The 22406-nt window shown below is 42.5% G+C and overlaps 1 protein-coding gene across 2 annotated transcripts in view; it reads right to left on the bottom strand.

Moving 5' to 3' along the window:
* The window catches only part of EEPD1 (endonuclease/exonuclease/phosphatase family domain containing 1), a 137311-nt gene that overhangs the window by 13884 nt on the left and 101021 nt on the right, over positions 1-22406 (bottom strand). The window contains exon 4 of one of the 2 annotated variants that reach the window (XM_075586619.1): positions 4380-4514. The exons of the other annotated variant lie outside the window; for it this stretch is intronic. Within the exon in view, the coding sequence (XP_075442734.1) occupies positions 4380-4514 (135 nt within the window). The remainder of the gene's footprint in view (positions 1-4379; positions 4515-22406) is intronic. 2 annotated transcript variants of the gene reach the window in all.

Below are 22406 nucleotides of genomic sequence, written 5' to 3'. Positions count from 1 at the left end.
ATATTTGTGTCCTCTTAATGCCATTTTTAATTAGTTTTAATATACTGTACTGAGCATCCTTTGATTTCTATAGCAGCTTTAGCCCACTTCCCAAGCAGTGCAAGATATTTGCAAGACGTTCCTGTTTGTGATAATTTGTTGACAATGTTGCCAGCAGTTTGAGCTGCAAACTGTAACAATAGATAATGTTACCTTAGTAATGTAAGTTCACTTTGTAGCTGCAGAGTTATAATGACTGAAGGGTGGATTAAAAATGAAATGCAGCCATTAAGCGAACCCTGGGAAGCAGGATCTTTGCTGATCAATCACGGGAGATCGAATCTACCATCAGCTTAGGTAATTAGGTTAGCACACACATTCCCAGCTAGCTCAAACTCCTACACCCACCACATCATGAATATATATTTATGTCAAAAAGAGTGCTACTGAGCGTGGCAAATGTATACAACAAAAGACAGGGGTGCCGAATGCTACTGTACATCCAATTGACAAAATATGGTAATAACTATAAAGTTAAATACTTCAATAATAATATTTTCTTGGTTATTTAGTTAGATCATTTGGCCAAAGCATCATAAGCCTGCATACCACGTCATGGTATAACCAAACTTTGCAGGTCCTACACTACACTGTGAACCCTTCCTTTTATTTCTGTGTGAGGGGAAAGAACCATAGTGGATCCTGTTCTTGCATCAAAAGGGGGAGCTCACTCCTCCTCACCTTTTTAACTTGGGAGGTCTATTCATTTTGCGGCAAGAACAGGATCCACTATGTTTCTTTCCCCTCACACAGAAATAAAAGGAAGGGTTCGCAGTGTAGTGTTAGGACCTGCAAAGTTTGGTTATACCTTGGCGTTGGTATGCAGGCATATGATGCTTTGGCCAAAGGATCTAACTAAATAACCAAGAAAATATTATTATTGAAGTATTTAACTTTATAGTTATTACCATATGTAGGATAGCCTCCCAGCAGCTATGCGTTTTCCTGGGCCCTACCAATGTAAGCCCTGTTAGGTGCAGGCAGTGGTTGGGCTAATTCCTTCATAAAGACTTTGTATGCTTTTGCAGCCTTGGATGAATTAGATGTATCCAAGGGCGGGCCTTAGCAACAAGCAGAAAGTGTCAGTCTGAAGGGTGAGTACTGATAGGTCATCACATCCTGTGTGTGATCAAATAAGTATTCAACCTGCTCTGTTAAGGGGCAGGGTTAAAAACACCAACCCAAAGGCTATAAGTACTGGCACTTTCCTAAAATCTGGGTCTCTCTCTGTCAGTTTCTCTCCCCCTCTGGGAGTGAGCACCATCTGCCCTCCATCTCAGTAGGAGATGTGAGGAGGAGTCCACCAGGCCTGGTATGGGCCTCAAGCCTTAACCAGTGCCTTTCACTAAGGGAAGCTGAGGGAAGAATGCACCTGTTATGTTTATTCAACCTGCATGCAATAAAGATCCAGTTGTGCCAGAATCAGTGTGATTCACTGTCTTGCTGAAAGAACAAAGGTGTCAGTATGGACCATAAACTGCTATCACAGAGGATCCACGCTGACTAGAGGCGCTGCACTAATGAATAACTAAAGTAACCTATAAACCTGTCCTGTTCTCCCCACAACACCGCGGAGTACTCAGCCCTCCTGTTTCCACACAGGAACAGCACAACCCCTAAGAAGTAGCTAGAGAAGAAGCAGACCCCCAAATATCACTTAGGGGGGGTGTACAAGGGATACACATATGTTTTGTCAATTGGATGTAGCATTGGGCACCCCTGTCTTTTGTTGTAGGTAATTAGGTTTCAATAAAGGTAATCAAAGGCTGCATATACAGTGGTGTGAAAAAGAAAGTACACCCTCTTTGAATTCCATGGTTTTACATATCAGGACATAATAACAATCATCTGTTCCTTAGCAGGTCTAAAAATTGGGTAAATACAACCTCAGATGAACAACAACACATGACATACAGTGGCGGCAGCTTTTATTTGAAGTAATGCCGACGGCATGCCGGGATCTACTCCGGCTGCCGCCAGTCAAAACCGCGCGCCACCGCGTTTCCCCCACGCACCCCCCCTCCACTTCGCGCGCAATTTACCCCCCCTTCCCGACCCCGAACTCGGCTCCTGCTCTGCCCCTCTGCTTCCCCGCACCCCCGCTTACCTTACTTTAATCTCCAGGGGTGTCGGGGAAGCCCGGGGAAGCCGGGCGCGCACGTGACTGTGACGTCACAGTGCGCCGCAACGTGCCGCGTCTCTACGCTGCGCACACGCACCCGGCCGGCGGCATTGCTTCAAATAAAAGCTGCCGCTACTGTATTACACCGTGTTATGAATTATTTAACAAAATAATGACATAATGCATACAGCTGACTGTGGCACATTTCAAGATTTACAAGCAGATGAAATGAATGCTACATGCAATGATATTTTTGGGGTATCAATTAGATATCGTGTTTATGAGATCTGCAGCCTCTGATAAACGCAGGTTCAGACGCTCAACTGGTTTAGAGTCAGTCTGACTGATTTTTATCACAGGCCGTTTCATAGACTTTAAATAAGTGTTACAGAAAACAACATTTCTACATTACAAATGCCATTTTTTTTTTTTGGTACAACAGAGCCCCTAAATTTGGGGATCCATGTTGAAATGGATAAGAAGCAAAAAGTGACACACTGTGAGTGCTCATTTGCATGTCAACACCCAGAATCCCTGGCTGCAGGGAAAGCACTGTATGCTAGGACATAACGGTGGAAAGCAGGGTTGAGACGTGAATGTACTCACAAGTGTTATTTTTATTTGGTTTAATAGAAAAACAGAGGCACTGCGAGACTTGCTATAGAATCTAGTACCAGTTAGTCAATGCAAACCCACAGTATGACCACACTTAGACTACATAAATAATTTGCCACAAGAGATGATAAAATCTTAAGAATGCCACAATTAAAACAGCCATAACATCACATAGGCCCAACACCTCTACTTATGTGCAGTTCATCCAGGGAATTTGATTGTTTCACAACAAGAAACTCATGCTCTCCATATAATTAACTTCATAATTGCAATCACAGTGTGGGGAAAAAAATTAATTAAAGATATTTTCATTCTGTGTGTTTTTTTAAATAGCCTATGTGGAAAGTAGGTGGGGGCCTCCGGAGCTGAACCACGTTACTTTTATCCACCAGGGACCCACTGCTTCCTGGGATACTTACTTCTGAAGGTGCCCCCACTACCATCCCCTGCTGGGAAAACATAATGCAGTGTTAAATCTTCTGCGGCACACACGTGCCAATATGGAGCTGCAACGTCATTCGCCTGCAGGGATTTAACAACCAGGAAGTACTGGCAGCACCAACGTGGTAAGGCTGGTTATATAGTGCATGCGCGCGCTACACCGTGCGTGCGCGCGCTACACCGTGCGTGCGCGCGCTACACCGTGCGTGCGCGTGCTACACCGTGCGCGCGACAGTTTTCATTGGCTGAGGTTAGTCAGCCATTCTATAATGGTGTCGCGCGCGTGCACGGCAGAGAGAGAGGAACCGACCGACAGGGGGAAGATGAGAAAAAGAATGCATTTGCGCTGCTACCGCCGCTGAAAATTTAAGTATATGTGTGTATACAGTGTGTGTATGTGTATGTATGTGTGTGTGTGTGTGTGTGTGTGTGTGTGTGTGTGTACAATGTTATTAAAAAAATTATTAAAGGATTTATTTGAAAACGTAGTTAAACACACACACATACATACACACGCATACAGTCATACCCTCGAGCACAGTATACACACAAAACGTGTGCTGTACATGCACGCGCCCTTCGCATAGGCACACGTGCGCACGGCCACACACAGTATATAACAGCCCTAAGTATCTGGTGAAGCAGAGGGTCCAAGGGGCTGACATTAACGTGGTTTAGCTCGGGAAACCCCCTTAAAAAGGAATGAACAACAATAGATGTTACAGACCACAATGCAGATGATGACTCTTTTCACTTTCCTAATGAATCAACGAAAAGCAGTCAAGACTATTGTTGTGAATTGTGTTTTTTTTTTATTGCTGTAATTTCACCATCTTGATGACTTCATCTCGTCACACTGTGATTACAGTGAGGAGGTTAGTAAATGATGTGGCAGGTATATAAGAGAGGAGTTTCCTGTTAGTGCAATATGCACTTCCTCTAAATGTGGTTATAGGGCTGTAGCAAGTTAATTAAAATGTGACTCTCTGGGATTGCTTCACTAAAAACATGATATCCATAAATAAAAATGAATGGCCACTTGCGTGAATGTGGTTATTGCACTGAATAGATGCTTTCAGATGTTGCCTGCTGTGTACAGTGCAATACAATGGTTTATAGAACAACGAGCAACTATATATATATGTGTAAAAAGTGCCATTACCTTGAAATGTGCAATGTAGGGCTGTGGATATATGTGCTTTCCGTTGCCATTGGTGTGTGGGTTCTCCTGTAAAGTGACATTCTTCAGTTCTATGCCAGCCGTTGTGTCCCACAGAAAACCAGAATATTCTGCTTTCTAGAATAAAAAAAAAAAAAATTTAAAGATTACAAACATATTACAATAAGTGAATTTGCAGTGTACGGTCATTGCAGTTTTGACGTGTGTGTACCAAAGAAAAGGATGAGTGGACACACAATTGATGAGCCAAGGAAGTGAGTAGATCCTCGGAAATCTGTAAAATCTGGGTTACTACAGTAAGTAACGTCCGTTAGCTTCCCTGCTGAATATATGCAAAACCAACGGCCCTTAGTGATCTCATTAGCATAGGATTCACGCCATGTGAAGTTAGCACTGCCTTGTGTTAGCTTCAAAAAACATGGCGTTAAGCCCGTTTTACCCAAATGTGGTTTTAATCCCATCTAAAGCCTGAACAGTTCTTTAATTAAAGTAATAAAAATAAGAGGAGACCGGAGAGGAAGAGAACCATGTAAAGACTAATATGATAGTTCACCATTACTTAACAGTCGTCTAACAATTATCCAGACCCTGTAAGAGACCTATTTCAGGGTCTGAATGTGAGTAACGCTGCTTTTAGCTGTGACCTAATTAACATAAATTCGAGAGCCATAGCGTGGTCACATGACTGCTTTCAATAGTGATCACATGACCGTGACAGCCATTTTCAGGAAACGGAAGATGCAGAAGCCGCATCACATGATCGCTCCAAAGAGCGGTCACATGATGCTGATGTTCTGGTGTGTCCATGGAGGAGACATGACCCTCCAGCACTGAAGAGGATTAAAGTGTCTTCCAGAGCCAGCTGGTGTCTTGTAGAACAACCCCGCTTAGTAAATATGGACCAATATGCATTTGTTCTAGCACTTCTTTTTTCCTGAAATACATTCCCTTCTCTACTTCCCAGATACCCGTTCATATGCAGCTTGAGAGATATATGAATCCTACCTACCACTGTTTAACGTTGCAATTTCCACCTCTAATTTTTCAAAATATTACAGGAATGCAATTTTTTTTTTACATTTCTCCTTAGAATACATCTTGGGAACTCATGTTACCTTATTACAGAGCACAATTATTATTTCCTGTCTGAGACAACAACAGTCAACTCCAAAAACCAAACCAATATAAGCTGATAATTCTGTAGCAGTGTCACGTACGGCACACCTGTGAGCACGTGACCTGCATATGGGGCAATGGTTAATACACAGCTATCTAGCTGATCCACTTTTCACCTTTCGCAAAGGTCCCTCAAATGAACCATCAGGCATGTAAACAGTTCATTCATAGCCCAAATAATTATTTATTAAAGTTTTGTTTAAATATAAATAAAAATACAGTGCTTAGGTTACAAAAAAAATTATTACAAGAACATACCGCTATAATAAATGCAGAACCACAAACAAGATATACAGCTCACTAAAGTAACAATATAATAGTAAATTTGAATGTGCCCATAAGCTCCTAGTTTGGCGTTGGGTGCAACAGATGAGCTGATAATAGTATATTAACAAAATATTAGAGAATAGAAGTGTATTGACACCTCCACACTCTAACTAGAAGCTCATTTATGAGTGCACTCCGGGGCAGTTAAAACTTAACATTTAATAGGTATCTTACTAAAATAAAAAATGCGAATGGTGTTGCTGGCTTATTGTACACTCATAGCCAGCCTACACACAAGTGTTTTTTTATTCCGATTACGATCGCACAAACTAAAACGGACAGGCATCTCCAGGACAGCTACAGGGAGCTTCATTTCATGCGCATGCGCGCTACGCGGTCCACCACGCTGACACTCGTGGAGGTCTGACAGCGTTACAGCGCTACAGGGACAGCCCCAGCGCACGGGACTGATTTCTGAGGAGTGATACTGCCCCTGCTCACCCTATTTTGATGCCCTACCATAGAAGTGACGATCGAGACCGGGGATTATTAAAGTTTTTATTCATGTAAGTGGATACTATTGTTTATTGTTTGTAATACACTTTATTTCTCTCATTTTGGTGCGCTCTTGTGTTTTCTTTATCTTACTAAAATAAAGTCTACATGCATAAATATAATAATAAACACCAAATGTAATTAAAAAGGAAGGGAGATGGGGAGGTACGGTTGAGCTAAAGGTATATAGCACAAATGAAATTTACCTAAAGTTGAACAAGGCAAATAGGCTATATTAGCACCTGAAGTCACCTATTAAGATAGGGCATTTTATCTCAGGATAGCCACCACTAATTTAAACTATGTCATCAGTTGCTGATATATACCCTATTTCCTCAATTCTAAGACGCACTTTTTTTTGATTTTCACATGTCTGAAATCGGGATGCGTCTTAGAATCGATGTATTGCAGATGGTTGAAGATGGACAGCGGGCGGGAGTGTGGTGGCGGCGGCAGGACAGGTCCCAAGTCTGCAGGTGAATGAAGATAAGAAGACAGCGGGTGTGCGATGGCGGAGGCGGATCATAATAGCAGGAGCAGAGCGGCATAGGGGAACGGCTTGGGAGGTGCACACTGTAAAACCGGAAGTTGACCGGTGTCTGACTTCCGGTTACAGTGTGCACCTCCCAAGCCGTTCCCCTATGCCGCCCTACTCCTGATCAGCAAGCCCGCACGCCCGCAGTCTTCTTATCATCATTCACCTGAAGACTTTGGACCTGTCCTGCTACCGCACACCCACCCGCTGTCCATCTTCAACCATCTGCAGACGTGGGATCTCTCCTGCCGCCCGCTTCATCCTCCGCTGACATGGGACCTCTACTGAAACATGGTCAGTGAAAAAGTAATGTTTCTCGATTGTAAGGGCCAAATCGATGGTGCGTCTTACAATCGAAGACTCTTACAATCGAGGAAATACGGTACATGTTGTGCGGCATCCAGCATAGCATACCGATCAAACCAATCTATGATTGTTTAGTGTGGTGCCAAACAGTGATGTACCTGCTCATAATATACTGGTGTTCTTGATCACTTAAGCATAATATCTACACAGTAGGCACAACATAACCATAGGTTGGTGGTAAGTGGATTAATTCTGTGCAAGATGACAATAATATACACAGCATATGAAAAATAAATATAACTGCAACTAGGTACAATAGTAACTAAAATCCAATAATATTTTGCACGCTGCTACAATGTAATAAGCTAGCACTATAATGTAACTGTGGTGTGTATAAGTGCTGTCTGTGTCTATGAGAGCTAATAGAATGCACAGCACTCAGCCGGCATACACGAATAGCACTAATAGCACACAGCGGTGCAAGCTGGTGCAGAGACAACAGTTAACAAATACAACACACACAGTGTGAAAGCCAGCAGCAAACAGGGACAACTGTGGTGGGAGGTACATATTTATAGCGTCTCGGGTTGTCATGGTAACCACATAATTGCAGATTGGTCAAGGGTTACCATGACAACCTGAGACGCTATAAATATGTACCTCCCACCACAGTTGTCAATCAATCGCCCCTGAAGAATCTCCGTCTAGGAGGGAAACGCGTTCGGCATAGTGACGTCATCAGGGAGGGACTGATGGGAGCTGGGTGTCTTTGGTGAATTGTATTCTCTATCCGATTGCCACGGGCTTGCTTTTTTAAGCTACTGTTCTGCTTTTGTCTCTGTTTGCTGCTGGCTATCACACTGTAGCCTATTTGCCTTGTTCAACTTTAGGTAAATTTAATTTGTGCTATACAACTTTAGCTCAACCGTACCTCCCCATCTCCCTTCCTTTTTAATTACATTTGGTGTTTATTATTATATTTATGCATGTAGACTTTATTTTAGTAAGATACCTATTAAATGTTAAGTTTTAACCGCCCCGGAGTGCACTCATAAATGAGCTTCTAGTTAGAGTGTGGAGGTGTCAATACACTTCTATTCTCTAATTTTTTGTTAATATAATAAATGCAGGCAAGTTTCATAAAATAAACGGATAAACACAGCAGAATTCCCTATACGTTACCACACATCATAAGTTCTACCCAGAGAGGTCACTGGCGTAGAAAAGGAGAAATTTCAAGTGTCTGATCCCAAACACACCTGTCTTGAATTCGGATTTTCATATTACTGTGGTGAGAGTTATGCACTCTCTTTTCCCTATTGAAACCACATAAACCCACACCTATTGTAAATTAGCTCTGGCTGACAGTTTTATGACTTAAGGAAATTAAAACTCGCTTCCTTGCATTTTAAAAGTCTGACGCAATATTTAAAAGACCATATATCGCAATTTCTCTAATATTTAGACCGACACGAGTTATATAAATAGGTTCAGGCGAGTTGGCTGAATGTAAAAATACTAATTTTTACCACCTGGTTCCTAAATTTGAGCGAAAAATGGATATCTGTCCCATGCCACCTCGCCCTATTGCATCCGTCTAATTGCAACTGTTTCAAATATTTATACGTTATTTTTCATAATGAATGTCATCCCATGTTTATATGCTATAATTAATATAGCCCTCAGACTAAGTGGTGACCTGTTTGTTACCTCTCTTTGTCATGCACAGGGGATATTTGAAGAATGTTAAGGTTTTCTTTGAGGCTGAAAGCCCAGGATCTGGCAATCGTCCACAATCTAAACTATACATATTTCACTTTTAGTGGGCCATCAGTGATAGCCCCCAGGCTGAGCCCCCTCTCTAGATCAACACACACAGGAAGGGTCTTGACCTGCACCCCAAAAATTGTATTTTTAACACAATTTCAAACGAACGTTAACACCTGAAGTACCAGATTGATTAAAATACGTAATATCCCCATCAATTTTATTACAAGTATAAAAAAAAGAAAAGAAAGCAGCGTAGACCACCCTCCCAATACTGTGGAAAGAACTCTTAGGGCATAATTCTATATACTCTGAAGCAGCTGTTCTCAGATGCAAACCCTCATTGACATCAATGGGGATTTTTGTCTGAAAACTGGCCTAACAGGCGCTTCGAATGGCCATCAAAAGCTACATTTCCTAGTACAACAGGATACACCTGTTATATTCGCCAATACCAATAGCAGTGTTACCAACTACATGTCCTTCTGAGTCTGGTCCATTATTTATCTTCCAAGTCTCCACTATGCATAGAAATGCACGACTATAATGAACCTGGAAGGACTGGGATTAGACTTTGATAAACAACGCCCGGATCAATATCGCATGATGATGTTGAGTCAGGTTGGCAATACTGTGATGAAAATGGGGTAATCAGCGCATTAATAAAGGCAGTGTGCTCGGCTGGTTACCCCTATTTCATATTGGGGATGAAGGGGTTAATTTTTCATGCACTGTACATGCCTTATTTTTCCCTCCGTCCCTTGTTGTCCCCATTTGCAGGATTGTATGTGCTTGCAGTATAGTACATCCCAAGCACACACATATGAAAAATATAATTGGGAGATAAGGGGAACATGTATGTTCAATACAGTGTATTTTTGCTGCAGGTTTTAAAAAGGGACAAGCAGGAGAAAGTTTTTTTTTCTCCGGTCATTAAAATGCACACAAGAACCAAATGTTTTGACACCTATGAACTGGGTCACTTTCCTATTCAAGCTTCAAAGGTAACATGCTGGGCCAACGTCTGTGAGTCTCTGCATATGAAAGCCCCAGTCAGGTGGGTGTGAATTGGCCAGATGGATGCTAAATAGGAAATCCTGTTGCCCATTTGGGCTAGCTCACCCCTGAGTTTCCCTTCCAGCCTGAGAGAGGCCATGTAAAGAGGGTAGTGCACCTATGATAAGTAGCCAAGGTGGCGTTGTCGCACAGACTCTGTGTGAACAGGAAATCCCTAGAGTGCCCACTCTCCAAACTGTGGGCAAGTAGGAGATTGGGGAATGATTTTTCCCACGCCTGGAGTTGGAGGGCTATGTTGGAGATAGGCTATCAGACCCTATATATATGCTCCCCAAGCTATCCCCATTGTGTGATTTTTCTTGTAACATCTGATGAAACTTTCCAAAGTTTTGTGTCCATGTCCAGCAGCCTGCAATTCCAGAAGACAACAAATTCTTCCAGCGTAACAAGAAGTACATCCCATCATCAGGAATTTGTTTGTGCTGGGGGTTCTCTAACTAACCCCACGGACCCAGAACAGACATTTAGTTTACCAAGGATTTATAGGCTTTGTTTCTTGCGCCCCTTACAAACGGACAGCAAGTTTAAAAGACATTTTTCCTGTGGTTTCCGTTCACTGGACAATTTTCCCTATTCCTATACAAGTAAGTGTAATTATTAAGTGTATTCTGCAGTTGTCGTGTATTTGCCTATCAAGGGAATAAATCTCAGTTTATTTTGCTCAACTTGTTCTGCTCAATTGGGATCCACAAAATATAAATTTGTTAATAAATGCGTCCATCGTGACAAATACTGTATAATGGCAGTGGTTTTCTGTGGCCTTCTGTGGGAAGTCAGGACGCCTGCAGTGTTCACCCTGGAAAATGTAGATCTATATATTAAGTTCTAGGAAAGTACCTGGGTGAGACTATTGTAGTTCAGATGTGCATATCTACAGTGCTGCTACCCACTGCACTTCTTCCTACACTGCTTTAGCCCAGTCAAGGCTAACCTACACTGCGCGCCCTCCCCATCACTGCAGGAGTTAAAAAAGTTTTTTTAAAAAAAGTAAACCAGGGGCTGAAAAGTGAAACCAGACCTTTAGATAGAAACAACACACTTGTCTGATCAATAGGATTCCATTAAACTGGTATTATTGGAAGGCAGCTTCCTGCCAAGTCAGCGTACCCATCAACACATAAATTGCATCTTATCTGATGAATGATGGCTGCTTGAAATAGCATTACTGTAAGGCTTTGCCTTCCAGTGCAGGTTGCATGCAATTAAATGGACATAAAAGCTTTTTATTTAATCATTCCATCCTCTCTAATTCCCTCGCTGCAGTACTAACGAAAGAAAGAAGTGGGGCAGATTTAATGCCCTGGGTAGACATACAGCTGGGACATTGGGCAGCATTGGAGTTCAGCGAGATACGAGAGTGTCTGGTGGGCGCTGTTAGAATTATTTGTCTACAGCGCTGTACTTACTACACAATATATAGTACAAACACTGGGATGTAATGCAAACGTCGACAATATAATCCTGCCTATAGCAGACATGTGGCTGCGTTGGATTCTTTCAAAATGAAGTATTTTAACTGGAAATATGAATGGGGCGGTGCATGACACAGTTTTATAACCTTAGCCCACCCTACAGCTACATTAATGCCCCGTGACACCATAAACACACCCTGTGTGCTTCCCAATTTCCAGTCTATTGGGGTCTGCAGCAAAACTGGGGCAAAGGCACAAGAATTGGCCTGATTTATTCAACCTAAATACACCAATTACTTTCAACAAGATTCCTTTTCGGTGATGTACATTGGGGCTGGTTTTTGCATTGATCTGGCCCCAGAATCTGTCATGATCAGGGTATGAGGGGTTAATGGGATCTGTGTATATGTTGATCTGCATCCCCCTGCTTCAGCAGAATTGCCCCAGGTCTGAGATGTATTCCCCCAGCAGTCTGTGTTATATTCCTGGATGTGTAGAAATCATGTCGGGAGGGAAAGGGTTAACCATATTGTGTATATGTTGATCTGTATCCCCCTGCTTCAGTAGAATTAATTGCTATGTTATGTATTAACATGGAGAGAGTGAGAAATGTTATTGTATTGTATTCCTGACAATGGATAAAGTGAAAAAATTATATCTTTCATTGTATACATGCTATAACAGTGATATTTGGACACAAGTTAAATCCCACCTATAGCAGGCGGCCCAGGGATTGTTAACCCCTTCTTACCAATAGAAAGTATGATTTCCCCATCTAATAGTTTATGCCATATTTTTATTCAGAAAGGCAGTGTGAGTTATATGAGTCCTCTGATGTGTTAATGAGGCCATATGCTGATCAAAGGAGATTACTTGAAAGGCTTTTTGTTGTGGAGAAGTTCCGCAGAGGTGAGAAAAAACTCGCCTCATTGCATATGCAGCCAGATCTCCCAGATGCATACTAACCATTGTGACCTGTCAAATGTAACACCCTACATGAAAGACCCCTGCCCAATAAGCATTTTTGCTAGACAGGATGGCAACGAAGGCATCATGTCATAGTTTTTTATAAATGGGCTGGCCAAGTAGCTACAGGGGAGGGCTGTATTAATGAGGGGCTGGGTAAACCCAGCTTTTAACGTTACCTGGCAACCTGTGATTGGGACAAGATAATTGTTCACCAATAACTGAACTGCCATGGTAGGAATGGGGGCCTGCATCTATATAGTTGCTTGCACCCCTTATTCCTGGGTTGGTTGCTTGTTGCTGTCATTTTGTCGTGCTTGTTGTGACCTATAACAACTAAGGAGCTGCTATTCGGCTGAATATTTCCTTGTCCAACCTCAGTAAGTGTAAATATTTCTGTAATGTTATTTGCTTAATGTATTGTCTGTTCTGCTCATAGGAAATAAACTCATTCAGTTTACTATATCCTAGTCTTGTTCAATCTGGCCCGGTTATTGTATATATGTGCTGTTCTCTCATGACAGTATCGCAAAGCCAGAAACTTTAGTAGATAGAATGTAGAGATGTGCAAAATCTTCGCACAAGTTTGTGAAATTGGCGAATTTGGGACTTTCATTGTATTCCCCAAACATTGGCACGTTTGTGCACTAGAAATTCTCCTTAAATGAAATTGGTGCCCTCTTCAAGTTTGCTTACTGCAGAGAATGGCGCCGGCCACATGGCTCTTTAAATCTGGCATCTTTACATGATTTTTACAAGTGTCTGAGGCATTTGGGAATATTTAGCGGAAAATGGCTAAAATGTTGTGTCTGCAATTTTCTGCAAACACTGTTACATAAGCTGAACTGCAGTAGATTTGAACATCTGTACTCCCCTGTTCATCGTCAGTGGGGAGAACGGCACTCGTGCCTCAATTCTACATACTTGTAGCCTCAAGAAGCAAATCCACCCTTCTGTCATCACTCTTTCTAAAGTGCACCAGAGAAACCCCATTCATTATACAGAAAAAAAAAATATTGCAGATGTAGCATGACTTACTGTCATCGGTGCCACGGCCACTTGCGGGTTACGCGACTGCCGCGGTCATGGCACCAAAGGATTAACGCAGCCATACAGAAGCATGATCATCCCCCCGTGCAGCGGGACCGTGGCAGACACTGTCCCCAGCGCCGTGGACTTTTGCTTGTTCATCCGCAGTACTGAGGACAGTAAGTCTTACTGCATCTGTACATCTGTCAGACACTAAGGGTCTGGTTCAATATGATCCGGAGAGGGATTGGTGAAAACCTCCTTGGACTTGAATCATATTGGTTCAGATATAAAGCACAGAACAAGGTAGACAGCTCGTATCAGATAGATAAATATATATCAACCATAATTATACATCAACCAAAACCTTGGTTTGTGGAATGGACACAGCACAGCCTCAGTAAGGGGTTGTATATCGTGTTCCAACAGAAATATAAATAGATAGCAGTGATGGGGTACTAATGCCCTATAGGGAAAGTCTTCCCGGGTGCAGCTTCATGCGGATGCAATGTAGATACACAGTATTTGAAGATGGCAGCCACTGATAGGGCTTGAAGACTATATTGGTTCATATTAAATCAGGACCTGACTGGTTACTCGCTGGCCTCCAAGCTAGATGTACAGAAGTTCATGTCTTTTGGGAAGGCAAATAGGACGGAGTCCAGCAACATACATTTGCAATAAACTGAAATCACCCAATCGCGTAGCACCGGGACTACCATCATTAATAGCGATTTAGTGATTAGAGGCATGTTTAATATCTTTTCACATGAATGCCTAAAAAGTTAAATCCCCAAAACAGAACAACAAATTACATTGATATGATACACACACACACACACACACACACACACCCACAATACTTTCATCAGACAACATAACAATGCTGTACATGTTTGCAAATATCTGCCCTGTGTTATAAGACATTTCTTAACCCTTTGGTTCCCCTATTGACAGAGCTACTACGTCATTTGGTCTGACACTGCAGGGGCCCCATGGTATAGTATCTACGTAATAATGTACCTGCTCATTTTTCTACCCGTCCTGCGCTACACAACGCGATGGACGAGGAAGTGGAACAGAAAGAGGACGCCTCCCGTTCTGTCATTGGTGACGGAGCAACCAAGTGATCACTTGGGAGAAGCAGTCACATGATTACGAGTGCCGGTGGGGCCGTGGCCCCTCGGGCATGCAAAGGGTTACATACTTCACATTAATGACCATATTTATGAAGCCCGACAATCATATTTTTATTCAGAAATTCTCCAGGTTTAAAGAAGCAGAACAAGCGGCACTTTAAAAAAAAATCCCCTTTTTTTTTTGTTGTAATACATGCAATGCAGCCTTTGATCCCCTTTATTGAAAACGAATTGCCTAAACTACCGATTGATTGGATCTCCCGTGATCGATCAGCAAAGATCCTGCTTCCCAGGGTTCACTTAAAGCTGCAGTTCAAGCTACCGTTTAAAAAAAAATATATATTTTTTTTTTCCCATTCAATATGTGCATCAATACAATCTGCACACTGACAAGTTATTAGCTACGATGCAGATCGATCCGTTCTCCTGTAATAGACTGTAATAGATCGCTTGCTCGGGGTTATTTAATTCAGTTCTTGCACAGCATTGTGGGCAATGTTGTCCAGCAATATTATGTGACTGGGCAGTTACTAGATACAATTTGTGCACTGCTAGAGAGAGGGTGGGGCTCAAGAGCCAGAGCCTATCAGAAGGGAAGGGGCTGTCACTTTGGAAATGCTTCCTACATTAGAAACATTACAAATGTCTTTAAAACATTTTTTTTTAATTTTTTAAAATGCTACAAGTATTTTCTCATAGTACAGAACTGATTTATTAAAAAAAACACACATGTAGGATATTGCTTGAACTGCTACTTTAATGCCCGCCTTGCAGTTTCAAATCAATCCTTCAGTCTGTGTACTGTAACTCAGCAGCTACAATGTATTCTTATATTACTAAGGTAACATTGACTATTGTTACAGTTTGCAGCTCACACTGCTGGGAATATTGGTAACAAATTATCCCAAACAGGAAAGTGTTGCAAATATCTTGCTTTGCTGCGGAGGTGGGATAAAACCTGCTATAGAAATGAAAGAATGCTCAGTATGTTAAAATACATTTAGGCTATTGCTTGGATTGCTAGTTTAAAACCTTCTGGAGGTTTTGAAAAATTATGCAAATGCTGTGATGAAAAATGAAAAATGAAAGAAACATTTTTTTGTAAACCAGATCTGTGACCTTTTAGTGCTGTAAAATTGTGCACCGCATAAGTGTGAGTCCTTTCTGCCACCCAAAAAAACCCGCTCGCAGGATATAACACAGCTAGGTAAAAGGGAGAGAAGAAAACCAAGGAACAAATGAGCTGGAGATTACAGCTCGTATGCCACACTGTATACGCAGAATTGTATTGTATGTCTTTATTTATATAGCGCCAAAAATGTACTCAGCGCTTCACAAAGAATACAGTACAGGGAATAATAGTGCAGTGATAAGATACAGTACAGTATACATGCAAATAGAGCTGTGGCTGAGAGGCAGGTAAATAAGCCTTTGGTGCTTCAACGTTCAATGTTAAATAATGGCACAATAGAAGGTTTCTATCAGGAATTATTACTGTATGCTCAGACTTCAGCCCTGTGTGATAGGTCTTTGGAGACAACGCAGGTGTCAGCATAGCAGTGCTATTAGAAAACAAACTATAAACATGTCAACATGGCAAGCTGAAATAGTGCTAGTTTAACCCTTTAAGTGCAGAGGGTGTTGGAAGGAATGTTGGCTTGTGATGTTCAAGCCACAATACTGATACTATTCATAATATAAACCATGACATATCACATCTGCTTTTTTTTCCCCACCAGGACGTGTAGATTATAAATGAATCCATGGTTTAATGTTATTTTTACCCCGTTTCAGAAACCTCAGTCCATTAAAAAAAAAAAATGTAAATATAGTCAAGTAAATATAAATTCTTTATTCAATGTCATATATTCACAGTCATTATGTTCACCAGTTTGTTTTTATACTAAACGTTTTATTAAGTTTTAAGTTTGCATCATGTACATTGGCCAAACACAAACAATGATATCGATATTTTCTTTCCTTCCCCTAACCCCCCCCCCTCCCAAACAGAGGTTTACCCACCTAAGCATGAAGACCTTGAAAACCACAAAACCACATCAATATCCCCCCAAGGTTCGCGACCTCTATCCTTCATATTTAACGATTTGCAGTAAATATGTCTTATTTCTAAGGTACTTAAATCGAACTAATGAAATTCTGAAGACAAGACTGGAACTGCCTTATTTCAAGGAGGAGAATACACTGCCCCATTAATGCTGCAGCATTTGCCATTCTCATCGGAATTGAGCTTGTAGTAACTCTGTCGTACTGTACCTGTCAATGGAAACGATATTTCTTCCAACACTTCTATAGATAAAGTCTTCAACACATATACAAAATGTATTAAATAGTTCCATAGCTCTGATTTCTTTATGTAAAATGGTATCATATCCATCTAATAACATGTGAGTATCCTAATTTGTCTACTTGTACAATTGTTGGTGGATATGGTTTTATCCAATTTTGCAGAATTGCCTTGAAGTGGCACAATTAGGGATCTCATCACCTACACTATTAGCGATATAGCTTTTACATTTAACGAGAGTGTGTCCTGCCACACTTTATTAATGTAGAGCATTAGCTTATACCAAAACTTTTTTCTTTTCCTGCAATCCCAAATATCATGTCAGGGTTGGGCGTTTGCAAATCCAGGAATCGGAGGGAGCATGTTCATCAGGATCACCCCAGAATGAGTGAAAGGCAAATATAGTGCACTTCTGTTTTCAATTTTGTGCAGATAAATAACGTAACTTGGCTCCTATGGAGCGCCTACTTACAGACTGTAAGGAGTTAACCAGCATTGAGAGGAAGATGTATCAGCAGCTACTCAGGTATCTGTAGAGTCTGGTGTATCTCTGAGAGAAGTAACAGAAAAGAGCCGATAGCGCAGATCAATTAAAAATTTATAAGCACTAAAAACAAAACAGTAATGTACTCACATGGTGTATACATTAAAATGGCATATCTATAGTTAGGTGAATGTGACTGTTGATCCTGCCGAGAAAATAGTTGGTAAGTCACGGAGGCCGTCCCTGTCTGTAGGATCCTCCCGCAGCGCGGTTGCTTCGGATGGCGTCTGACGTCACATCCGCCGGTCCAACTGCTTCCGGGTTTGCGGGGGAAAGGGACAGCTAGTCGGCGGCTACTCCTCTCGGTGTCACGTCACAACTCACAGCACAACGCGTTTCGCTGAACACGGTCAGCTTCGTCTGAGCTGTGTGTTTTGCTGACTTGTAGTTGGGATTGTGTACATTATCCCTTGGAGGTTGAGACTTCGTTTTTATCACCTTACAATAATTAATTTGTTCACTTATATTAAGTATTTCACCACTTCACTTTTTTAGTTCACCAGTGTTTAAAAGAGCCTGTTTGAATCACTTTTGGTGTATAGGGTTGGGCGTTTGACACTTATGACAATCACTTATAACCTATTTATTAAATGTAACTTGACCTCTCGGGTTATAATATGCCCTAGGAATAAGTTTAAATTGTATTTCCCTCAGATCTTCTGATAATGTCATTTTCTTTACTGCCCTTATTCCTTCAAATCACAGATTGAAGTTCATTCATTTCTACAAAATCCTTATGCCATGCTTCCAGCATACTTAAACTAAACATGTCCTCCCAGGCTACCATTAATGGATCATAAACAGGACTGAGAATCCATTGGCACTGGTTGAATTTATCTCCCCCGTTAAAATATTTCTAGAACATCTAAGCATATTATTTGCTACAGCAGTATAAAAGCAGCGGCTACAAAACATCTAACGCAATAAAGACAAATAAGCCTTCCTGAATTCACAAGGCGTATCATTTTTGTAATATATAATATTTTAGTAATGCATATATTTTGTAAAACTAGGATTAACTAGGCTCCTGTTTCAGTGGTGTTCACCTTTTTCCAAAGTTGTAAAACTTTGAAGGACCTTCCCATAGGCTCTGCCCCCGGCAGCAGTCATATTGGGGGGGGGACACAATTTTTTTTTTTTTTTTTAAACTTAGGAGCCAGCCTGAATCTTTAGGAGCCAACACTTGGTAAAAAAAACAAACAAACAAAAAAACTGTTGTACCCCCAACCGTCTGCGCCTGTGTGTCAGGGTGTATCACAGATAATCATACTATATATGAAACACAATGATACTGACACACACTAACACATATGCACAAACCCCTCCCTCCGCCACAGGTTAGGCTGCCCTGGGAGCAGGGGTGGGCATACTCACAGCGCGCTCAGTGCTATGTGCAGGTGTAGTAGACATTATTGCTCCTGTTAATGTGACGCATTCCTGTTTAAAAAAAATAGGGGTATGTTCCAGTGCGCACGTTTGAAGTGAAACTTCAGTGTGTTTTGTCAATTTCAAAAGTGTTAATTTACATAAAAATGTTACAATTCAAACTACATTGTCATTGATAACATGCAAACAATTTGGACTTTGAACACGCGTGTTCAGGGCCGCCAACAGCGGGGGACAGAGGGTACTGGCGTCCCGGGCCCCGTGAGTCAGGGGGGCCCCTGCGCGGCCTTGCCCCTCGATAAATCCCGTCGCCCGGTCACCACGGGGTGACAGGATTTAGCGCGCTCGCGATGCGCCAGGCAGCAGCGCGCTTCTCTGCAAAGGGAAGAAGAAGAAAAAAACCTCTCCTGATTGGCTGGCGCGTGTTGGCACGCTGCCAGGATTTAGTTTTTGGCCCGCAGCAAGCTCTATCCGAGCTTGCAAAGTGAGGCCCGCCCTTTCCTGCATGGAGCAAGTCAGGTGAGTACTGCTCCATGCCTCCTTTGCTTCCCCCTTGCCCCCCTGCTCCGATTTCTCCTCCGTTCCGATTTCCCCCGTGTGTATGTGAGAGTGTCTGTGTGTGTGTCTGAGTGAGAGTGTGTGTCTGAGTGAGTGAGAGTGTGTGTGTGTGTGTATGTGTGTGTGTGATTTCTCCCCCCCTGCTCAGATTTCTCCCCCCCCCCCTTACTCTGATGGCCCCACCTGTGTATGTGAGAGTGTCTGAGAGAGTGTTTGAGAGAGTGTCTGAGAGAGTGTCTGAGAGAGTGTCTGAGAGAGTGTCTGAGAGAGTGTCTGAGAGAGAGAGTGTGTCAAATAGAGAGTGTCAGAGAGCGAGAGAGAGTGTCTGAGAGCGAGAGAGTGTCTGAGAGAGCGAGAGTGTGTGAGAGAGCGAGAGAGAGTGTGTGAGAGAGAGAGTGTGTGAGACAGAGAGTGTGTGAGACAGAGAGAGTGTGTGAGACAGAGAGAGTGTGTGAGACAGAGAGAGTGTGTGAGACAGAGTGTGTGTGAGACACAGAGAGTGTGTGAGACAGAGAGTGTGTGAGACACAGAGTGTGTGTGAGACACAGAGAGAGTGTGTGAGACACAGAGAGAGTGTGTGATACACAGAGAGAGTGTGTGAGACAGAGAGTGTGTGAGACACAGAGAGTGTGTGAGACAGAGAGTGTGTGAGACAGAGTGTGTGTGAGACAGAGAGTGTGTGTGAAAGAGTGTGTGTGAGAGACAGAGAGTGTGTGTGAGAGACAGAGAGTGTGTGTGAGAGAGAGAGTGTGTGTGTGAGAGAGAGAGTGAGAGAGAGAGTGTATGTGTGTCTGTGAGAGAGACAGAGAGAGAGAGAGAGTGTGTGAGAGAGAGCGCATGTGTGAATGAATACAGACACCAACCCACAGTCGGTCATAGTCATCCATCAGTCACCCACCCAAGTGTCACCCAGTCACCCACCCAAGAGTCAGTCACCCACCCCCAACAACCATTCTCTCTCTCTGTCTCTCTCTTTCACCTGCACTCTCTCTGTCTTATCTTAACTGCTCTATAACTACACCGAAATAACCGATACTGCTTTCTTCCAGATCTTACTCTCAAGCTTCACACAGGAGATATCAGAATCCCCCCTAACCCAGAAGACAGGTAGGGAACACCCCAGTCCCATACTGAATCCCACCCAGGTATTTTGTCACATAGGATGTAGCATTGGGTATCTTTGTCTTTTGTTGAAAATATTAAAATAAACAGGTTGCATTGTAATGTTTTTTTATTAACAAGAAAAAAGATAAGTAAAAATTGCGCGCTCAAATTTTTTTTCCGCGGTAGGCTATGGGTGGGGGTGGGGGTTGGGTATCCCTGCTCCTTTCATTTGTCCAGGGCCCCATGATTTCTGTTGGCGGCCCTGCGCGTGTTTGCCACATACAACTCTTTTTAAAACATAAAAAACATTAAATGAACTTTATGGCAGTAATTATATATATATATATATATATATATATATACATATATACATATACTGTATATATGTCATGTGTTATATGTTTAGATTAGTCCTTCTGCTGGCTTTCATTTAAATGGTTAATTTTTAAAGGTTTTCATAATTCATATTTGGACTTAAATATTTACAGTTTGTATGTGTGTGTGTTTAAGTGTGTATGTATGTAAGTGTATATGTGGGCATGTGTGTGTATTGCACAGCAATGGCCATGAGTTCATGTTAGTTTTTTACTGTTGTTACTATTTGGATGTCTATATTTATAGTGTGTGTGTGTGTGTATGTGTGTGTGTGACTGTGTGTGTAACTGTGTGTGTGTGTGTGTGTGTGTGTGTGTGTGTGTGTGTGTGTGTGTGTGTGTGTGTGTGTGTGTGCGTGCGTGCGTGTGTATGTGTGTGTGTGACTGTGTATGCATGTGTGCACTGTTCCCCTCGGCAGTGAGCAGGGCCAGGATGACCATGCAGTAGCAGGCACTCTGCACCATGAACCTTGGCCCGTACGCATGTGGCTGTGGCCCACTGATGTACCTTATGTGCCATCTGCAGGGGTAGCGAGGTGAGTGCCGGTACCTCGGGCCTGATCCCAAATCACACCCCGGTCCGGAGGCCCCGGGTTGCCGGTGACAGACAGTGGCATTGTGCTCCGGGGCAGCCGGTTTGCACATGCGCGCCCATTGGCTGTAGGCTCCCCCGCAGCGATCAGGACCGGGATGAGCAGGCACGCATCACCCAGACCTTTGGCCCGTACATATGCACCTCCGAACTGGTGCTGCACCGCACGTTCCGGCTACAGAACCAGCGAGGTGAGTGTGTGCGGAGGCCAAGGGCTGATACCTCCGCCGTGCTGCCAACTCACATCCCGGCCCGGAGGCCCGGGGAGGCGGTCACAGGCAGCGGCAATGTGCTCCCACGGAGGCGATATTTATATGTGCGCCCATTGGCTAGCGTGTCTGCGCATGCGTAGTACTAGCTCAGCCTGATTCTGCACATGCACAGTCAGCTACTTCCGTTATGATTTTTGTTCTAATTTTCAGAGTTTTTCACTATGAGATTTTTCAGGATGCTACCGCCACTATACAAGTTTCACTTCAAAACACATTCAATATTGTGTGCGTACATCACTATTTGTTTCAATGGAGCTGCGCTAAATTTCGCGCCAAATCTCATGCCATTTTTGGCATAATGCGTCGTGTTAACGGCAGCTATAACATCTGCTACATCTGTTCGTGTTTGTGCCACTATAACATTTCACTTCTAATATAATATATCAAGGACAGTATATCTTCAAAATGTCAGTTTATTTAAAAAAAGCTATTCTGACGTCAAACTGATGGCAAAAAAACCACAGGGGCGCAAATTTCATCCAGGACATAAAAAAGAATAAAAAGCAAAGAATAGTGCAACACTGTATATCAATATAGAACAGTATGGGTTAATTTGAGTCCTGTTCTGAGAGTTGCAATTTCTGCTAAGTGAGTCCGGTTCTGGGAGCTGCACTTTCTCCTAAGTGAGTCCTGTTCTGGGAGCTG

The sequence above is a fragment of the Ascaphus truei genome, chromosome 2, assembly GCF_040206685.1.
Source record: "Ascaphus truei isolate aAscTru1 chromosome 2, aAscTru1.hap1, whole genome shotgun sequence".
In the NCBI taxonomy this organism is placed as follows: domain Eukaryota; kingdom Metazoa; phylum Chordata; class Amphibia; order Anura; family Ascaphidae; genus Ascaphus; species Ascaphus truei.
Note: the sequence above shows the minus strand (reverse complement) of the source record. Positions and strands in the feature narration are given on the sequence as shown.